General features: G+C 35.7%; 2 protein-coding genes across 5 annotated transcripts in view; both read left to right on the plus strand.

Annotated features, from left to right (window-relative positions):
- The first annotated feature begins 2,987 nt into the window (after positions 1 to 2,987).
- Positions 2,988 to 5,849, plus strand: LOC102809496 (large ribosomal subunit protein uL30m-like). Its single transcript, XM_006820193.3, has 3 exons — positions 2,988 to 3,085; positions 4,635 to 4,844; positions 5,577 to 5,849. The coding sequence occupies exons 1-3, from the start codon at positions 3,029 to 3,031 to the stop codon at positions 5,787 to 5,789; spliced, it is 480 nt and encodes a 159-aa protein (XP_006820256.1). The 5' UTR covers positions 2,988 to 3,028; the 3' UTR covers positions 5,790 to 5,849.
- A 7,358-nt stretch (positions 5,850 to 13,207) lies between these two features.
- LOC102800976 (TBC1 domain family member 1-like) overlaps positions 13,208 to 23,087 on the plus strand; it is an 80,273-nt gene continuing 70,393 nt past the window's right edge. For all 4 annotated transcript variants that reach the window (XM_085497617.1, XM_085497618.1, XM_085497619.1 and 1 more), the window contains exon 1: positions 13,208 to 13,845. In XM_085497617.1, coding sequence (XP_085353743.1) covers positions 13,324 to 13,845 — 522 coding nt within the window. In that variant the 5' untranslated portion in view covers positions 13,208 to 13,323. The remainder of the gene's footprint in view (positions 13,846 to 23,087) is intronic.

Genomic DNA, 23,087 nt, shown 5'->3' on the forward strand with positions numbered 1-23,087 from the left:
GGTCTTGGAGACTTACATTTCAATAGATCGTTAGTAGGCATGGCGACGTAAACAGAAATAGATTAGAGGCTTTCGTTATCGGTGTTTTATATCGGGAGGTGAGGCGACATAAGGCAAACTACTGAAACTGGCGTATCTTTACAAATAAATCCGCACCTCACTTTTTAATATTTTTTTAAATATAATTTCTGGCGCGTTGTTTCAATATCACATGACGACATTTTCCAATTCATGTTTTACTTTTTTCTTATCTAGATAGTTCCGTGTACGATTAAACCCGTCATCCGCGCAAAGTTCATGTGACCTTGTATAGCAATGATTAATTCGTTCCCAAAATCTCAACAATTCATAAAGATAGTCATAAAACTGTATTAAACAATCCGATACTAGTGTTTGTATTAGTACCATTCAAAAGACTTCGATGTAATCAGAGTATTATGGGATATGCGACTGTCCTGAATCCTTGTTCGACGACTCACTCTGATTGAAATAAGATTATATTATTGGGCTTTTCTTCAAACTTTTTTTCTTTTTTAAATGGTTCTTCTTTAAATTATTCATGTATATGTTTGTTTTTCTTTAAGTTAGGCCAGATTTTTTTTATTCTTTGTTTCTCGAGTTTTTATAAGGCAATTTTTTTTTTAGAAGGGCGCAACAAAAATAAAATTAATTCTTTTTTTTCCCATTAGATTTATGTGATTCTCAAAGAATTATAAGTGAGATTCCATGTATAACCTTGTTTCCCATTTGCGCGAGACTTTGCTACTTTGATCATGATACTCCCACGAAAATGCAACTTGGGTTTGTTATGCGGCGGGCGGAAAAAATATGAAGATAAAGATCAGTTTTTTTAGCAATTTTTTGTACTTACAAGTCGGCGGGCGCGAGAAATTACGCTGAATTAAATATTAATTTTATTTCATTTTCGGCTTCTGTTCATTCGGCGGGTTCGCGAAACATGGGATAATAAAAGTCTGGCCTTAGCAAAGAGACTGTAACAAATCAAATATAAATACGTACTTTTTACTTCGTCGTACCTTTACGTGGGTGCGGCGCAAAATTAGCTTATTATAAATATAGTATTAGGCTGCCGTGTTGTTGACGCTTGGAAGAAGGTTGTTCTCTGTTTAATGGACGTATGGCCAATGAATTAATTTCTATTATTGATATAATGGTTGAATTGGTTCGCATTAAGTCAGCAAATTCATTACGAAAACATTTTTTTTAGCCAAAAACTATTGTTCACACAGTGCCTTCGTAGTTTCTAATGGTTTTACGTTTCCAAATTAGATAACCGCAATAGAATATGCAAATGAGGTTCAGCTGGGTTTCTAATCGACTAGGTAGGATTGTATTTAATGTACACAGATTATATAATTACGAGACAGTCCATGTGTGACAACATCGCTGAACGGTTGCAGGCTCACGAGAACCTTAGTTTTTGACATTTCGCTTCTTCCAACCTTGTCAGTGCAAGCACGACTGGCTAAGCTGATTACAAAAAATTCAAGCTTTATTGAGGTCATGTGAATATTATGTGAAGTGGTGGTTTGTAGCATATTTAGTCTTCGTTTTTTTCATGAAATTGATGAATATTATCAGAGGATGTCTACACATACAGATTAGTAGGTGTATTAGATACACCACCGTGATACTTATAAATTCCTTTCTGGGTGCGATTTGTTTTTTCTTTACAATCCGATGGTACCACAAACCCATTATTGTTATTTTCATAAACGTTTATAAACAGTAATGAGAGATCAAATAAATATCTAATTATTAATATCGGGTGTACTCAAATTTGGTAGACTGTTCCATAACAAAGTTGGAAATGCATGAGAGAAATCTCGTTCACTATATGATTACAAAGTGGCATATGGAGTAGGCATTTGTCCGAAGTACACGAATTGAGGGCTTGAGCTGAATCATTCTGTGTTATATGGGCAGATAGTGTAAAACTTTAAGCTTGCATGTGATATAACCTGATTCTGGCACGTACAATAATTCTCGCCGCATTATTCTGGACTTAAGCACATTGAAGTGGTGTGATATATTTGGTAGGACGACCGTAGAGAAGAGCATTACAATTTGCATAGGCAGCTGATTGTTCTAGGATGATAACATTATAATCTAGAGATTAAGGCAATGTGCTTCCTGAATGTGTGTTTGACATCAAATGTTACTTCAATGTAACGCGTAGAAGTTATTTATACACAAAGAAGACGGATGCAGATATTGGCGGTGAATGCTAAATTGTGCTTTATTTTGCCAACATGAAGGGCAGGCATATCCTAACATACAAAAAAAAACATCACAAACATTATCTTTAAACTGAAAGTAAAAACAATCTCTGATAACACTCAATAAAACTCTAGTTAAAGGGTGGGTGGGTGATTTTAAAACTCCAAGAACTGTCATGGCTCTCCCGACAATGGCTGCCACCGACCCACTTCTGAAGCCCCGTGACACTGGCTCATTAGCATACAATCATAATTAGCCATTATTAGTATAAAGTCATAAGTCACACTAATAGAACCAATGTGGCCATGGTAAACATGTCAAAGGTAGCAGTTGAATTTTGGGAAATCCAAGCTTTAATTTCAGATTCAGTATATTGCATCTCTGTTATGGCAGTTGAATTGCACAAATAATTGATATGGGAAGTTGTCATCTACATATTGGAGACAATTTGGATTGCGATAGCGAATGAGCTTGCCAGATGAGGATATGTAGATACAGAATATGAATAGATCAAGAATCGTGAGAGTACAGTTTAATATCTAGTCAAATAAACTGTTTATATTCATAAAAAAATGTTTCTTCACAATCATGATGTATAATGTGTCAGACATGGGAACAAGTACAGATCGCGTCTTCCAATTCTCTTCCCTATTGAACCTGTTGCAACTGAGTGAAAATACACCAAGTGAAAACTTTACAAATCCCCATTCGTTATTCGAGATACTTGGGAATTGCGCCCTCGTTTGACAGTAAATAAGCATTACGAGGGCGTACTCCAAGTGTTAAAATGGCCGCGACGTGCACGGCTTTATGGAAAAATTCGGTGTATAACGTTGTTCGTTTGGTAAGTTGTCTTGTATTATTTTGTATGTGTGAATATTTCCTAGAATCCATGTCATCTAGCCTACATAAACCTAGTTGAATCTGTAAATGGCCTTTCCGCATCACTCGTTGTTTGACCGCGATCCATACAAAACATTCTCTAAATAATTAGGTTTGCTATTCACGTCACGGCACGTATTTCCCTCGGCCACCGGGCACCCCCCCCCCCCAGAAGGATGCTTGATAACTGTGCTTATTCTGTGCAGAGAGCGTGAAAACTCGTCCACGCCGATCCACGCCACGCAGCGTAGCCAGGCATTCCGGCAAAGGTCCTCAGATCTGGCTGTACTAGCATGGTGAAGGCTAGCCCTGCGTACAGTGCTGTGTGTACGGGGACGTGTTCGGTTGATAGATGTGCAATTGACAAGTTATTTATGTGACTGAAAATGTGTTTTCCACTAGTATGATTAGTATAATAGTATGATACGATTTAAAAATATCAAAGTATTAAAGGAAACATCAAGCCAAACAACATAGTGACCCCATCGAGAATAAGCTCCACAAATGTAGGAGAATGCAATTTACAGTTTTTTATATCACTTTTCATTCTCTAGATATTCAACTTTTCATCAGTATTATGTAGTCCGCCATCTTCTCAAGCAAAGGATTATGGGTAAAGTATGACGTCATAGAATCTGTTGTCAGAAATTGAGACATGAGAAATACTGAAGCGAATTAGTTCAAATTTTCGTTGTGCATGTTACTCATGTATAAATTAAATTATGGTAATGGGAATTAGAATGTTACAAATACACATAAGGGGAAGATATTGTCAAAAATGTTAAAAAAATAAAAATCGTTATTTCAGTCGTGAAATATAGAATGACACTTTGTGTCCCATTTTTGTGGTCAATAGGTAATATATCACCTATATAACCTACTCACATCGGTGAATTCTATACAATATAAGGGAATTTGAGCATTTAGTAGAAAAACATAAAATAAATATTTTCAGTTCTGTTTCCATGACAACTATTTTATAAGCATGTTTGGCACTAGTACATGTATGCTACCATGTTCTAAACTTTCAGCCAATTTGAAGTTCAACTTATAGTTATAGATGAAATCATTTTCTCAATTTCTGACAACAGATTCTATGATGTCATACTCTACCCATCAGGGTTTGCGCTAGTGTCTCGACAAGACGAGTCCCACTTACAAAATTTCAAGAAATTTAAATTTGACCCTGGATAACTTTATTAGAGATTGGACCCCAGCATGCCTGAAAAACTGGGTCCCTCTTCAATAATTGGAGTCTGGGAAGCATAACATAGGGTTAACGCAATCCCTGCTACCCATAATCCTTTGCTGAAGAATCAAGATGGCGGACTACATAATTGATGAAAGTTGAATATCTAGAGAATGAAAAGTGATATAAAAAAACTGTAAATTGCATGTTCTTACATTTGCCAAGCTTTTTTTATCTGGGAGTATTATGTTGTTAGCATTGACTTTCTCTTTAAAATTACAGTGATTCACAAAATGCAATATCATCTATTTTTATCTTACAGGCTGAGAGGTCGTTAATAAGATGTCATCCAGTGAGAACATGTTTCTACACTTCACATCATAGAGGTCAAGTGCGTGCTAAGCCAGCGCCATTACAATTGGAGGATGACGACAAAGAACCACACATGTTACATGCTGTGTACAGAATTCACGCCATTTCAAAGCGACCTTATTGGGAGCGAAATATTATTAAACATTTAGGATTGGATGTGGTGAGTAGAAGTGAAATCAATATTCATATTTTCACTGATCTCTCAGTATTAATGTTTGGTAATACTTGTATTTGCATTCTCCTTGCTGAATCTTATAATTTATACAAGAAGAAACTAACTTTGCAGTTTAAGACAATGCTGTTATACACTTAGGTTGTGTTCTCATGGTGAGCTGTTTACAAATGTAACTAGTAATTAAATTGTTCTATTTATTGGTGGGAGTAGTCGTACATTAGCACATTCTAGTGAGAATGCAGGTATTAAAGAGTTCTGTCCTCACAGTTATCTTCCTATATTAATGATATGAATCCTAATATTTTTGTAAGAAGTCAAAAAATTTATATTTAATTTAATGAGTTTGTGGTGTAATAATTGTTTACCGTTATATACAATGGGAAGTTCTATCCCATAATGCATTGCATATATGTGATCAATAATATTAAAAATATGGTGTTTTCAATATACAAAATGGTAAAAAATTAGAGAACAATGACAAAATTGACCATCAAGTAATCCTTTAGACAAACATTGATACCGCATATGTACCATATTTGCATATATCTAAGCTTTCAAATAATTTATAGGTTATTATAGAAGCATGCTTAGCAACTTTTAAAGAATGTCTGAATCACAGGTCAAGTTTTAACTCGTTTTTCCCTACCTAAGATGTTGATCATTGATGTAACAGTAGACTATGTGGGGTGATAATATTTTATTATATTTTGTTTTCAGAGGTTCAACGTTGTGATTCATAAGAATACCCCTGCAGTGAATGAAATGTTACAAGCCATTAAACACCTTGTCCGAATACAACCTGTCATTTTAAAACACGGCCTTCCAGAAGATGGAGACTATGACAATACACTGCTTAAAAATAATGGCGAGTTTATTTTGACCAAAAAATTAAAACCATTGAAAGACACCAAGATAGAAAACGATGTGTGATGAACGTATGATTTAAATTTATTATCATTTTAGAAATAAATAAAAAAATACTTTCTGTTATCATTGTTTCCATTATTTTTTTTCACAATAGTCTTCCATTTTCAATATTTATTTAATACTGGTGGTAGTTTGTTTCATTACCACTCTCTTAGTCCTAGTTATACCACATTTTGGCTCATCGCTATTGATTTAACCATGCCTCCTTTATTTGGTAACTGTCCCTTTTGTCCAGAATCAGTCAGTTTCTTACTCAGAAACTCTCTGGCTTTACTCGTAAATTGGATAGTTTTTTTATTGCAAACTGTTCACATTTACTAGTTATTCAGACACTTTCAGACTGAAGTTAGTGGAACTTTCTTGTTACTTTTTAAAAGAACCGCACCAACTGAGCTATGAGGAAATGCAAAGTGGCCTTGAAACACAGATGCATGTAATCAGGTGTGCCATGTCTTTTTTTCTGATTATTGGCCCACTGTTCATCTGCACAAAAAGTGAAATCGATGATAAATGCCAGTGATACTCCAAATTTGTGGTATAACATAGTTAACCAACAAGTTATTTAAACACTTACTGATAAATCCAAATAGTTTTTATGGTTTAATCTGGTTGCGTAAACTTGTGTCTTTGTTTGTATGCAGATTAGTAAACTGCTACACTTTATACAAACAAAATTATAAATTTTACAATAACCATGTAAAATTGCCATACACAAAAGACAGTGAAGGGTGTGGGATTCATGCCCTTCAGATGAAAACACACTTGCAACTTGTTACCACGTTTGAGAGTGAATATACCACAGTTGTTTGGCTAAGTGTAGTTACGAATTCCTGACAACAGCAATGGTGACATTTGCAATCCTAAAAATATACTAACTTGTATGATTTCTTCTACTTGCCCTTGTACCAGCACTTCTATTTGAACAAGTGAATGTACCACTACAGTAATAGAGCAAATATTGTAATCTATAACCAATCAAAATGCACCATTACTTAGCCAATCAGAATGCTCCATTACTGGGTTTATTTCTGGGCTTTATACCTCGTATATATTCAATGCTATACAGCTACAATAGACTCCAGGTGGTGTGCCATATGAGTCTATTATTGGTGAAATAAATGTTCAATGCTATTTCATTGTTTGAATTACTAGTATTAATGAGTGTCATTTTCTTGTGCACTTGAAGTGGGAGTGAACAGTTACTACTCGAGACTGGTTTAAATTTGAACGATTACCTGCTAAAACAAGTGATTTTACAGTAATATGGTTTTAGTCTTTGGTTTGGGAAATTTGCAGAGCTAATTATTGTCTAAATTCATACTTATGGGTGTGTGTGTGTGGTGTCAATATCAAGATGAAAAGCATATGCAATCTTTGACAACTGATGGGGGGGGGGGTTAGCAATGATCAACTAAATTATTCAGTTTGTAACACACTTCTGATGAGGGTTTGTGATTGGTTGTCTTCCCCAGGTCAAAAATATTTGTAGATGGTGCAGGTTGTCAGATTTGAAGTCGGATTAAACACTTCATATGCAGGCTTCTCTGGAATATAAAGTACTATCCATGATAAAATCCGTGAGCACACAGTAATGTCAAGATGCCCTTGACAATATGTTGTAATGTTTTGTACTTCTGTTTTAATTATTACAATTGATTTGAATGTCCTTGACATCATACAGTTATCATTATACATAAAGTAAAGAGCACTGAAACTAATGGCAAGAATAAAAACCAGAACAAAATAACTGAATAAAAGGTTAAAACTGAAAAGCACTGCAGGGGAGAAATCAGTGAGCACCATGTGTTTACCATACATACCACAAGGTACAGAAGGCAGAAAGCTTTAGTTTATAAACCTATTTATTAAAACAAATACTGATCTCCATCTTTCATTCAAATTGAAATATTTAATAGTGGTTGGCTCAAAAATCAACACTGTCTACGTCCATAATATGCATGCACGCTTTCACGTGACACGCCCACTTATTCAAAAATAATAATTTACTCATTAACATTAATTAGGACTCAAGACAGTGGTACAAAACTATTTCTGAATTGGTCAATTTGAAAACATTTCTATATTTTTTTTAAAACGTTTACAACGTTGCCAGCGTTCTGCCTGTCACTGTAAACAAATTAGAAACAAAAAAATAGAAGGGCAAGTATGAGGTACACGTGTGTAAGGTCCCGAATCGTTCAAGTAATACCGGAACCACATGGAAATTGTATCTTATCACCAAAAACTGCCGCTTGTGGGACAGACTGAATATGAGAATTTGTGATATGGATCAATTTGAGTCGTACTGATCTTACAATATTAAGACACCGGGCAGATCCATACATCGTATGGGCTAGCCGAATCAGTCTCCTCCAGTTTGAATATTCAGATCAACATGACCTTAACCTGTAAACGTTCAATCTGATTTTTTTCAGTGCTTTATTTGGAACGTTTCAAAACTTACTAATTAGATTCAGCACGCATCTCTCATCGCAAACGGAAATGCCCGTACGCCAGATTTACATCATTTTACTGAGGAGTTTCCATGGCCCATTGTACACAACCCACTATTACAGCAACATGTATGCACTCACATACCCATAACAGTAGTACAGACGTTGCTGCAGTTTAGCAGCTCTTATTGGCCGCTTAAGCAATTTTGGTATTACGTTGCGGTCATAGGGCTGCAGATCGCGTTCATTGAGAACCGCACAGTTCGCCGCCCCGGGATCCCGGGGCGCACGCTATTTTTGATGTTATCGAACGATTTCAATGAAATTTAAAACGAATAAAAGTTATCCTTGCAAACACAAACATCTTAGGTATCTACTGACCGAAAATGAAGGACTATTTCTTCTTGAAAAGTATATATTTCTGTGTATAATTAGACCGAACGTAATTTAATCGATTGAACGACGGATTTCAAGATGACCTCTGTCATGTGACCTGATGACATGACAATGACGAAGCATGCGCAGTTGACATTTTAACTGAAAATTGAGAATGGCAGGTTCTTGCATTCATTGTGGAGATGAGTTCCAGAAGAAAGTTAAAGGGTATCGCAGGCAATCCATTGCATCTAGACTTAAAACCTCAGAAACTGTTGACAATGCATTAGTGAATGTTCTAAAGCTGAAACCCATTACCCCGTTGGCTTGTTGTCTCTTTCCGCATAATATTGAGGAGCATTGGTGGTAAAATATACATCATACTTTTGCCATACCCTGTTGGTAATATGGCCAATGTGTGTATAATTATTTAAAATACAAGTAGTACCTTCTACTTGTTGAGCTTTTAGGTAAAATTTAAAAATATTTTTCAGATTCTGGTCAAAAGACTCAACAATTTTGTCCTTTGTGAATTCCATGCTGTCTGCTCCTGTCACTTGTAACACTCTTTGGCAAGTTACAAGATTATTTTTAGATTTTTCACAATATATAAATAAAACTGCTTGAAAAAAAATATTTTTAATAATACATGTACTTTATTTGATTTTTTCAAAAAAAGATGAGTCACTTAATGGTGAAATGAAATTAAAATTATAAAAAGCCGTCTGCCGTTGTTTCGTCACATGAAGCGCTGTCCCAGACAGGCGCCGATGGCCGTCTGCTGTAGTCACGTGATTACACTCGTCACTAAAAGAGCCAAGTCACGTGATAGAGGTCGGCTTCAAAATGGCGGCGTTCAATCGGAGGTTTCACTTCGGCACAGTTTTAACGTGAAATAGTCTCATTTACACGGGCAAATTTGCTTAAAGCTTGCTGTAATCAGTAACAGATATATTTGTGAGAACATATTTGTCTATTTTTTCCTGCAAGTCGAGGTAATTTTATTACAATCACAATTTTAATGATACATAACTGGCATATTTAAAAATCTGTGCATTTCTTTAGGGAAGGGAACTGCAGCTCTCTGGTCGCCCCGCAACGTATACCACGACCAAGAGAGCTGCATAAACTGCAGCAAGTACAGACGACGCCCTGAGACGACGTATGGTGTACGCTACTAACGTAATCCCCAAACAACATATGTTGCACTGGTAGCCACGCCCCGAAACAACAATGTAGACGGCACACATCCATAACATTAGTCGCGGAACAGTAGTCTATGCACGTAGCCCCATAACAACACGTGTTGTAGCCACCTTCCATGTAATAGTAACACAGATTGATGTGAAATCCAATACAAATGTACCAACTTAGCATAAAAACGAATAAGTATGAACAAATACAAGTGTCGTATGAGGGCGCACGATTCACTTATTTTATTTTGACGCATTATTTTTGCGTAGTCCCGCTACGCTAATAATTTAAATACTATCGCCACAGTGGATGCTATGATGCATACGTGCTGGAATAGCAATTACCCTTTTTCCCAATGTAAAAATTTATGCATGGATAAATGATTATATAATGAAAATGTTATTTAACTATTTATTTATAAACCACGTCCATAGATTTGTGCATGTTGAATTGTGTAAGTTTTTTTATTGATAATATTTTTCTCATGTTTCATGTTCATGTCTCATACTTTTATATTTTATCATTTGTATGCATATTTCCATAAATACTGAATATTTACAAAGTTTTTCTCATTGCTATATTACTGTGCACGTCTAAGTGTGTCCAAGTTAATATGTGTATAGGACTGCTCTAATTATAATTATTTATTAAATGATTTGCTATATAATTGTTCTTCTGTGATATTGGAACGTTTGTGTATGATTAGAATGCAAAGTTTTGCATATCTATAAGGATAATCTCACGGAGATGAGAAGTGCAGGGTCACATGACTCTACCTGACGTCATGAGTGCACAACTTTATAATAATTAGATTGCCATCAATCTTCCGCAATGGGGGTTATGGTAACAAATGCATTTATCGGTACAATTAACGATGGGTTACCCTTCAGAAAGCAAAGTTACTGAATTGGACTAGATGCTTGAATATGGCGCCAAACTGTCGTCATTGAGTCTAGGCCAACCTGAGTCACGTGAACTGGTGTTGAAGGACCAGCACACCTGGTAGATATACCATGGCTTGACATTCCGCAAAAAGTAGTTACATTTACCATTAAATTTATTAAGTTACCAGTCTGCCAAATAGTTAACAGCCACGCTTTTCAAGATTTTTTCTTCCACTCCCAATACAAATAACATCGACAATAAATATGATGTAATGAATCTTTACTGCCAGAAACAGTTGATAAACAGTCACGGTGAAGACATACATCTGATTGTAAATCATAATCATAATCGAAGATGAACATTGGATAGGAATTACATTTTCTAAATCATGGAGCTAAAACAGCTCTATTGTTTAAGGATGTTATAATTAGGCTTGATGTTTTCATATAAGAATTGCCCTGACCTATAGTAAACTATATATTTTATTAAAGCTCTTATTTCACACTTCCTAAAATCCTGGGTCATTTTTGATAAAATTCAATGGTGGTCACGTGACTGTCAAGTAAACAAACAAAAAATGTTATTTAAAAAAAATGAGTACAGCGCGAAACTGAAACTAGTTAGATGAGTAACAAACATCGTAATGTTACTAACATCGTAATGTTAATAACATCGTAATGTTACTAACATCGTAATGTTACTAACATTTTGGGATTTCCCACTTCACTTTGATTACATCTTGTTTGCATAGTGTTTTTCTATATTTTCCATATTGGGAAGGGGGATGTCGCCCCTCCAAAATCGAGCTGAAACCCTCTGTGTCGGCAAAATTTGCCCTTCAAAATGCAGGAAATAGCGTTTCAGATGGTCTAGATTTCCAATTTATTAAAAGGGAGCATGCCGCCGGACCCCCTAGTGAGGTCGCGTCTTCGGCGCAAGGTTGGTGAGCAAATCTCGCCGCCTCGTGCACAATTTGGTGCCGCCGCCTTTGACTAGTCACCACAAATACTTATATAACGTTTTGACGTTTTAGGGAAATGGGCATTAAATACAACAATACCGAAAATACTACCTGGCTGCATTACCAGTCCGTATTTCTTCAACTCTGGGTAAAAAGTTACTTTTCTCGAGCGGATGCGCAAGCAATAATTTCGAACACTGCCCGTCATCCGTGCAAGGTGAAAATCCCCCCTCCCCCGGAGTTTGATAACATTTGATCATTACTCTAGGCATAGTCCCTCTATTCAGAGGGACTGTGCTCTGGCTTATACCCAATATTCGATACATGGGGACATTGTTGCGCAAAAGCATTCAGAAAACTCGAAACAATCAAGCAACTTAAGTTCGAGAAATACTATCCAACTGCCACTAATAGTCATCGTCGTGTTGATCACGTACGTACGCTGTATCCACCACGACAACCACATTTCCAACATAACAACCATGTTTAATATGCAGCGACCGTTAATGTCGACACGCAGCCTGGCACTACAATGCTGTTACCTCCCTATAGCTGCTTCTGCTTTTGTTGTTGTATGAGAATGATGTAATGCAAATAAGGCCACCTTATATATAATAAGACATGGTTAATATGGTAGTTAGCCCAATGCGGTTCCCTTCAACCTTTTGATGTTGCAGTGGTGAACATCTTTTAAGGATACTACGATTTATTTTTATCTAAATATTTTTCTTATCCATTCACTTAACCCTAACAAGGGAGATGTTTACAAAAACACAACTGAACAGCGAACAATGTGTGAACAGTGGTGTGATTTTATAAAGTACAAATCGTTACTATAAAATATTCCAAAGTTATCCTGTTTCCAGTGGCTTTGAGCTAAATTTGTATTGCTTTTGCAATCTTGGCAATTGTTTTCACTGAGGCGAGGTTATTGTAGTCCTAACGTGAGTCATAACAACGAAATCAAATACTAGTACATGGAGTACCTCTGAATGCATTTGTATTTAAACTATAAAGGGTAAACAATGTGTAGCTGCTATAAATAACACTATCACCAAATGTCATGACAATTTGACGGAACACTTATACCCGTTTTGAATATTTGTGAAGCAAACAACTGAAACTCGATCAACTTTTTGATTTCTGAGTTTGTTTTGCAATTTTCTATCATTTTATACGTACCCCGTAAACCAACAACCAGCTATTGTGTGACAAGCATGGCACACTTTTTACTGCATGTACGTATTGTGAGATCTCATGGCACATTTTCGCATTATGACAGTGTTTATCTGGGTCTCAGCTGCCAGCGAAACAGGTCGAAGTGAAAAACAAGACTCCTCAGTACATCGGATATTATACTTAGAAACTGCCTCGCAAAACGTCACGATGATTTAGCGCATTTAAAATCAAAATTATAATAATTACTAGCTAATAATTATCATTTTAATTGGACCATAACCGCGTAATTTTGTAGCAATTACAAAACTTGAATAAAAGACTTCTTTTATCTAATGCATTTCCAATTAACCATAAGTTAGGTGGCTTTTGATGTCATTCAGGGAGATGATGGCGGTGGAGCTACACGGATTCACTTATGCAGTAGTTTCATTCAAACTTTGTTGTCTGTAACAATTTTATTGTGAATCGTTTCTGAGCCGTAGAAGGCAAAATGAGTCTAGATTCAGCTAATAATGCCCAGATCAAGGTCAGTCCACAAGATGTGTCCGATCAGGAAAATGTCGAAAACATTACCGACACCACAACAAGCAGTGGCATCGAACTGGACCGTTTGAATGATGGCGACATGGAAAAGGACAACATATCAACGTCCTCTTCAAGCCAATCCATGTCGTCTACAGAACAACCAGAGGCTTGCGATAAAATGACTTTTAACTTTTCGTACTTTGGTGAACAGTCTCTCGATCGACGGTTCACGCATCCAATGCTGCCATGGATTATGGCCGAAGTGCGGCGATTTGGACAAACACGGAACATTGTCGTCCAGGTGTCGACAAAAAACATATTGTGCATCGATGAAGGGTCCGGAGCTATTTTATTCGAGCATCGACTACAAGGAATTTCGAGGATTTCACGATGTCAAAGAGACAAGACCTGTTTTACGTATTTATTTAGGGTAAATTCAGATGCAGACTTTACGTGTCACGTCTTTAAAGCGGCGGATTCTGATACGGTAGGTTACTGGGTTCTGCACGGCTCACACGTATATCAGGCTTTTTTCAAGCACACACGAAACTGTGTGTACTACTCAAAATTACCCAATGTGTATTTCTTCAGTAGATTTATTTTAATACGTCTAGTAGTAGTTTTTCAGGGAATATGCATTTAGGGAATTTACACGGAATAATTTATTAACAATTATATTGTGTCGCGTGTGCAGAGATTCAATTGAGGTTACAGTGTATGTTCACTAGTCTTTTCACATCCGATTCGAAAGTTAACATTTTCTTCTTCTGGAAAATTTTCTATAATATACATATAATATATTGATATAATGTATGTGGCCGCCACACCCCCACAATACAACACTTAAAGAGAACAATGTATATGTCAACAATCATTTGCACCACCTATTTTGTTTTGCCCCCAAAACACTGAATTCCTTTGTGTGTCCATCTGTGTTTTATTTCAGTAATGTCACCTTAACTTACCTACCTTACCTTAGCAAACCTTAATTAATATCAGTACACAACTGTTTTATTACTTGATGTTGATTCAGTTGGTTCAAGACTGCTGACCAAGCCAAAAATAACTAAAACATAACACGGAATGTGTAACACATTTATATAAATGTCAGAAAATCCTACTTGTACTAGTATTTCCTTTTGTCTGACTATTGTAACCATCTACTTGTGCAATGATAATTATTGCCATGTGTATGAATTACCCCATCCATGATTTGATTTGATGATCACTCTATTTAGCTGTTATTTTAATGTTGTAAATTTTTGAGATACATTTCTAATTGGTCAACTCGTGTTGATGTAAATAGATTTTAGTATTAAACTTGCCGTCATGTAATAAATATAACGTAATATATATATATATACCGGTATATCAAAGATTTATAGGATAAGAGTATGTTACTTGTATATCTGTGTACAATATTATGCGATGAAGATCTCGCATGATTCAAACCTGTTTATAACCAATAGTCACAGAAAACTATGGATGCTTGTAAAGGTTTCATTGCATAAACATAATGAGCGAGATTATTCCTATATTTAAAAAAAACACAAAATGCATGCAATACTCACTTCCTGTTCCTCATTGATTGTATGTTTATGAGGATCCAATAAGTTGGCCCTAAAATAAACACAAAGAATTATCAAAGCAACAGTCACTATAAATGCTAGATCTACCAGCCTAGTGATGCTTCCATTATGCATCAACCAAGTGATGCTCCCATTATGCATCAACTCAGTGATGCTTCCATTATGCATGCATCAACCCAGTGATGCTTCCATTATGCATCAACTCAGAGAGGCTTCCATTGTGCATGCATCAACTCAGTGATGCTTCCCATTATGCATCAACACAGTGATACTGCCATTATGCATCAGTCCAGTGATGCTTCCATTATGTATCAACTCAGTGATGCTTCCATTATGCATCAACTCAATGATGCTTCCATTATGCATCAACCCAGTGATGCTCCCATTATGCATCAACCCAGTGATGCTTCCATTATGCATCAACCCAATGATGCTTCCATTATGCATAAACCCAGTGATACTGCCATTATGCATTAATGCAGTGACGCTGCCAATATGCATCAACCCAGTGATGATTTCATTATGCCTCAATCCAGTGATGGTGCCATTATGCATCAACACAGTGATGGTGCCATTATGCATCAACCCAGTGATGCTCCCATTATGCATCAACACAGTGATGCCCCCATCATGCTTCAACCCAGTGATGCTTCCATCATGCTTCAACCCAGTGATGCTTCCATCATGCATCAATCCAGTGATGCTTCCATCATGCATCAATCCAGTGATGCTTCCATTATGCATCAGCCCAGTGATGGTGCCATTATGCATCAACCCAGTGATGCTTCCATTATGCATCAACACAGTGATGGTGCCATTATGCATCAACCCAGTGATGGTGCTATTATGCATCAACCCAGTGATGCTCCCATTATGCATCAACCCAGTAATGCTCCCATTATGCATCAACACAGTGATGCCCCCATCATGCTTCAACCCAGTGATGCTTCCATCATGCTTCAACCTAGTGATGCTTCCATCATGCATCAATCCAGTGATGCTTCCATCATGCATCAATCCAGTGATGCTTCCATTATGCATCAGCCCAGTGATGGTGCCATTATGCATCAACTCAGTGATGGTGCCATTATGCATCAACCCAGTGATACTGCCATTATGCATCAACTCAGTGATGCTTCCATTATGCATAAACCCAGTGATACTGCCATTATGCATTAATGCAGTGACGCTGCCAATATGCATCAACCCAGTGATGATTTCATCATGCCTCAACCCAGTGATGTTTCCATTATGCATCAGCCCAGTGATGGTGCCATTATGCATCAACACAGTGATGGTGCCATTATGCATCAACCCAGTGATGCTCCCATTATGCATCAACACAGTGATGCCCCCATCATGCTTCAACCCAGTGATGCTTCCATCATGCTTCAACCCAGTGATGCTTCCATCATGCATCAATCCAGTGATGCTTCCATCATGCATCAATCCAGTGATGCTTCCATTATGCATCAGCCCAGTGATGGTGCCATTATGCATCAACCCAGTGATGCTTCCATTATGCATCAACACAGTGATGGTGCCATTATGCATCAACCCAGTGATGGTGCTATTATGCATCAACCCAGTGATGCTCCCATTATGCATCAACCCAGTGATGCTCCCATTATGCATCAACACAGTGATGCCCCATCATGCTTCAACCCAGTGATGCTTCCATCATGCATCAATCCAGTGATGCTTCCATCATGCATCAATCCAGTGATGCTTCCATCATGCATCAGCCCAGTGATGGTGCCATTATGCATCAACCCAGTGATACTGCCATTATGCATCAACTCAGTGATGCTTCCATTATGCATCAACCCAGTGATGATGCCATTATTTCATTACTGTGAATATTCTTTTCATTCCATTGTTTGCTTTGTGAAATACATACTCCGTCAGCCTATTTAGCTTTTAATCAAGTCATTACTTTTAGTTTTTTCATTTTTTTAGACATTAAGGTTATGTGAAATTTACATGATTTGTGTGAAGGTTGGTTGTGGCAAACCTTTATATCTACTGTATCTGATTAACTATTTGGCATCTTCATTCATGCATTTTCTTTTTAAAAAAAGCATTTGCTCATCAATTCTTGATTTTACCCCTCATTAAAAGAATATATATTTGCTTCTGGAATATTTTGTTTGTCTTTGAAAGTATTGAAAATACTTAGTTGGGTATTTTTAGTCCCAGTTCACAGTCCAAAAACGGGGACTTGTGTTTTGACCTCCGTGCGTCCGTACATGCATGCATCTGGACCTGTATCTTAGAAATAAATGTCATTCTGTTATAATTGGACCCACTATGCCTACGTATCGTGACAACTCCTGTGTTGGATCAATTCCATCCATTTTATGATGTAATTCACACTGTGTATTGCCTAGTGACATGACATCCTACGATACAACATATAGATCCTGTATGATTGCATCACATTACAAAAAGAAGCTTACTTGCCTTGGGCAACCAATATTACCAAGTAGTTTTGCCTGGAAACATTATTATTGAGAAGTATTTTATTGCAGCAGGATTTCAGTGATGTTATCAATCCTCGCTAGATCATTTCATTGTACTTTTACAATAATTGAGGAATGGGCCATTACACATCTAATAGAAAACTAATCATATTTAGATGATATCCAATATATAATAAATTGGATTGGTTCAGTATAGTTCATATCTGACTATATTTATTACAGATATTGAGTGATTGATTGCTGTATATATTAATTCTTGCAGCAGTGCTATAGAATCTAAAAAGTCAACGATCCGTTTAAATTTGTGATTTTGTCTCTGCATATACATATAGCAATACTATAGTATAAATATTCAAAATGGTTATTATGCTATGGCTGTATTGTCTGGTTCATGTACATATAGATGTTCTTGTGACATGAATCATTAATTTTTTATATAAGGCATGCTGGTTTACTGTGCTTTTTTACAAGGTGTGTCATACATACATGTGGATGGGTCAGGGGTTTACAGGCTAATTAACATTCTAGTCTTGTCTATAATTACTCACCAGCTGTCTACTTTTCTAAATATTGTGTGCGAAAGAACACAATTTAGATGCCTATTTCCTTTATTGCGCATTTTGAGTAAAATCCTAGAGGAAAACCATGGTGGACATTGGAAAAATTTTGTTTTTTTAAACAGATGAGTTAAAATCGTTAAAATTCCTACATGTATTAGTGAAAATAATGAAACGGTTAATAGTATAACATGTTTCTTTATTTTTAATAACAAAAATAAAGTTGTTAGCCTTCTCAAAATGTGTATCAATATTCAAAATATAAATGAGTACAAAAAAAAACAAAAAACTATTGATATTATCTATTATCAGTTACTTTGGTGTGACCTATTTTTGGATGCATTGTGCAGGTGCTTGTATGTAAAAAAGGCCGTTGGCATTTGTTGTAAAAATGGGTCAAGTAAATTTACTGGCTGCCTTCACATTAATAATATCACGGGACAGGAAATGGATTTTGACATGATTCTTGATAATAGTAAACACATGTAATCTTGATCACATTGTTTACAACACTGATGGGTGGATAAGACCAGTTATTGTTTACAACACTGATGGGTGGATAAGACCAGTTATTGTTTACAAAACTGCCAGCTGAATAAGACCAATCATTTGTTATAAATGGTGATAGGACCAGTGATGTATATGAGTGAACATTTCAATCGCATTTAATGCATAAATCACACACTCTGTATTTAGGTTACTGTTAAACACTTTATTGTTAATAGTTTATTTTCACTATTTTTGCTGAGTGATTCAGTGAAAATAAAACCCAGTGAATATACCTTTTTCCTATATTTTACATTCAACTCGTCAAAAATCAGTGAAAATAAATTCCATCCAAACAAATCAAAAAAGTCTTTTCACTGAAAACTAATTCCGGCCAAAAATAAGTTTTTTACAGTTGATCAGGGTGTTGCTTACAAACTGATAGCTAAACAAACAAGACTCAATATGGCTAGCCTTTGTGTGCTCTTGTCACTCATAAAAACTCATATTTGATGTCAAATATTCCTAGTGGCAGAAGTATCCCATAATGCACTGCTGTCAAACTTGTAATAGTGACCAAGGTTGATAGAAAGTTGATAGAGTAACTCATGGCTTTTCGTCGGTCAAAAACACATTTACAGTTGCAAGAATCAATCTTAGACATCTCGAGTTTGGAGTGCTGCCTCAATCTCACTTGTATCAAAAATCGAGCCCCCCCCCCCCATTGCTGCCTCATGACTTACTGTTGCGACTGTCCTCGTTTTGTTTTTAAAAAGATAAAATTACTGTTAATTGAAATTAAATGTACAGCACAACGACTGTGTACTTTTAATATCTCATTAAATTATTCAAATAACCAACATCCACATCATGATCTTCCTAAGTGGGACGCATTATGTGTGTCATTCCCTTTGTTAAAAACTAGATTGACCTTTTCATTGTGCTTATGGTTTTCTTAGGAATTATTTTTGAAACCTCTGAACTGACTTGTGGCGGTGTACTTCATAACTTTTTGTATTAAAATGGCTTAAATTATCTTGGCTGATAGACCACTTTGATTATCACATCAAACCTTACATAACTTGTTATGTTATGAACTCTTTTATAAGATGCATAAACTTTGCACTTTATGCTTATAACACTCAAGCTTTATTAGAGCATGAATCAAAGTTGGGCAATCATTGTGACATAAAAAGACACTAATTGAGTTTAGCAGCTGAGTTCATTTCTGTTAAATCAACACTTATTTTGTTGACATTATTTCATTGGGGTTGAAAAAAATGTGTTTAGTTTATCAGCTGAAATAGCAATTGTAATGTCTTGAGGTAAATTGATGTTCTAATTTCAATAAACCAAAATTTATTTACTTAAAACTTTGTTGTTTTAGTTGATCTGTAATCTTTGATTCATTAGATTATCTCTACTGATATGTTTTATAAAGCAGATCTTGAAGGTAACAAAATGGGATGGAAAAATTACAGGGGTAATGGAATTTGTGGAGTCTGCAATCAGGGCAAAGAAGACATTTACCACTTTCTTTATCTTTGTACGTCATCTAATCATATTAGAAAGGAATTTTATTTAACATTAGAAACCTCACTGAGAAACAATGTTGAATCTTCATCACTAATGAATAGTTTTCTTTCAGGGGGGTTGAATTATAGGTTCAATTTCTATTTTGGTGATACACTATGGAACATAAATGAAAATGTGGGAAATACCTCATCAGCTTTAATTAGGAAATATGTAACTGATTTATGGCAATATAGAAAAGAAATGATGAATGTAATTTAAATATATGTATTACTGTTTTCATGCTGCCGATACATTATTATTATTATTAGATATGAATTGTGGGTACTGTATACATTATGTTGCTTAAATACGTTATTGATTGATCCTGGACCTTTTAATTACAACTCAGCCAGGATTTTTTCATACTAATTTCACACAAATTTCACACTAATTCCATATTTGCTCAGTTGCTCAGCATGGATGCATTTTTCTCTCTGCTGTCATCGTCATTGCGGAACTGTTCATATTGGTGTCTGTCATTGTCCGTCAGTCCGTCAACAATTGGATTTTCAACTTCTTCTTGAAAACTTCCAGCTCAATTGGTTTGATACTTGGTATGTTGCTGACGTCTGTCAGATTGTTTATTTTATGAAGATATTTTCAATTCTCTATTTTTGGCAAATATTTGTTATTTTTGGTAAAAAATGATATTTTTGAATTTTTCTTGAGAACAATTCATTCTCAACTCGGCTACCACAGTGTTCTTGTATTTTAACTGTCAGGTCGCTTGTTTAATGTTTTATTGTGGGCGCATCCATATTGTCCATAACGCTAGACAAAACAAAAAATAGATGCTTATCAGACCAGTTATTGTGTATGGGAGTAACATTTGGGGAGAAGAAAACTCTACAAAATCAATTGTAGAGGATGACCAGCTTACATACTATCGGTACACTCGTGGTATCTCAAAAAATACACCAATCATGGAAATATATAGTGAATTGATAAATGATAAAATATGCCAATCGTATTGCAAATTCCACAAATACTCTACTTCGAGAAGCATACTATGTCAATAAAATTATTAAAAGTAAATAGTTTAAAAAACTTGATTTGATATTAAAAAATATAAACCATTCTTATCTTTTAAGTGTAACAAATATTATCTCATTATCAAAATTAAAAACAATTGATGAGAAATTAAAAGAAGAGTTTACAACTGAGTGGAAAAATGAAATAAATAATGACAAATTCTAAAAATAAACTAAGAACCTACAAACTTTTTAAAACCAAAATAGAACAAGAAAACTACTTATAACAATTATAAAAAACAGTGAACTTCGCAAATCCTTAACAAAATTTAGACTTGGCAACCACTGTCTGAAAATTGAAACAGGCCGGCATACAGGATTAGATTTTAAAAACAGAGTCTGCAATATGTGCGACAATGACCATGTTGAAAATGAACAACATTTTATCATAAATTGTCCTCATTACAACGAAATAAGATTAAAACTTTACATTGTAGCTAATAAATGTATACCAAATTTTGACAAATTTAGTACTGAAAATAAATTTAAAAAAATGTTTTAATACAAGACAGCAGCACCTACATAAACTAAGCCAGTAACACATTCCTTGTATACACATTTTTATCTTTTTTTTTTTTTTTATTAGTCCCCGTTCGGACGAAGTCATATCTCAGAATCCCTTTGACCGATTCCGTTCATTCTTTGCATGTGCCTAGTACTTTATGTGGGACATATGCACATGCAGTGGTTTAGCGATTCGATTCAAAATGGCCGACTGGCAGCCATCTTGTTTTTTGAAAATGTTGTATTTTGGACATGTTTTGTCAGTTTTCATTCAAACTTGGTACATAGATTATACATGTTAGGATACATGTCCATGATGATTTATTTCACAATTGGATCAAAGATGGCCGACTGGCAGCCATCTTGTTTTTTGAAAATGTCGTATTTTGGACATGCTTTGTCAGTTTTCATTCAAATTTAGTACATAGATCATACATTTTAGGATACATGTCCCGGACTGTCCGTGAGTTCCTGAGTCTGTCCGTCGAACCGTTCGTGTGTCCGTCTGTCCGTGCGTCAGTCTATCCAACATCATATTTCAGAATCCTGTGGACCGCTTCCGTTCATTCTTTGCATGTGCCTAGTACCTTATGTGGGACATATGCACATGCAGTGGTTTAGCGATTCGGGCAGCCATCTTGTTATTTGAAAATGTTGTATTTTGGACATGCTTTGTCAGTTGTCATTCAAACTTGGTACATAGATTATACATGTTCGGATACATGTCCATGACAATTTGTTTCAAAATCTGGTCAAGGATGGCCGATTGACAGTCATCTGACTTTTTGACCTTACTACTATATTTCCACAATTTATGTACCATTTTCATTTGTATTTGGCACATACATCATACATATCAGTGTGTTTCATAACCAGATCAAAGATGGCTGAATAACGGCTGTTTTTTATTTTGGCCATATTACTATGACACAAAACACGTGTTTTGATGTAAATAAACAATCTGTTGTATACGCCACTTGGAACTCAAGTTTCAAGGACACGCTCGCAACAACCCTTCCGCTTTAATATGACGAGCACAAAGAGAACTTAACGGATACTGTGTCATTTTCAATGACTTGTTCTTTATGCTTTTTGTTTCTTTACTTTTTATGTAGTTATTTTTCTTTTACTAATATCTGTTTTGTAACCCTTTTTATCCCCTCCGGGGGATGTTGTGTATTGATAAATAAATAAAAATAAATAAATAATTGTTTTTAATTTCTCTGTTTTAATTTACCTGTTATCTTTGGAATAATCCGGGCAATGCTTATTATTTCGAGTTCATGTGAGTACAGTATTATGATTCTTGGAAGCTATGAATATAGAAGTGTTGATGTGTCTGTGTTTTGAGCCATGTGTTCTTGGAAGGGCTGTATGGTTCATGAAACCTGTTACACCCATTTGTGCATTTATCACATTTACGTTGCCCAACTATCACATTTTGCATTTCATGCTTTCATTGAAAATACAAGAGACTGGTAAATTTTTACTTTGGTGGAGGGGG

This window comes from Saccoglossus kowalevskii, chromosome 4 (genome assembly GCF_978046115.1).
Source record: "Saccoglossus kowalevskii chromosome 4, keSacKowa6.1, whole genome shotgun sequence".
NCBI classification, from domain to species: Eukaryota; Metazoa; Hemichordata; class Enteropneusta; family Harrimaniidae; genus Saccoglossus; species Saccoglossus kowalevskii.

Coding starts and splice junctions, on each gene's coding strand:
- LOC102809496 (XM_006820193.3), top strand. CDS start 3,029: ATGGCCGCGACGTGCACGGCTTTATGGAAAAATTCGGTGTATAACGTT. Junction 3,086..4,634: donor TGTATAACGTTGTTCGTTTG/GTAAGTTGTCTT, acceptor TTTATCTTACAG/GCTGAGAGGTCGTTAATAAG. Junction 4,845..5,576: donor AACATTTAGGATTGGATGTG/GTGAGTAGAAGT, acceptor TTTTGTTTTCAG/AGGTTCAACGTTGTGATTCA.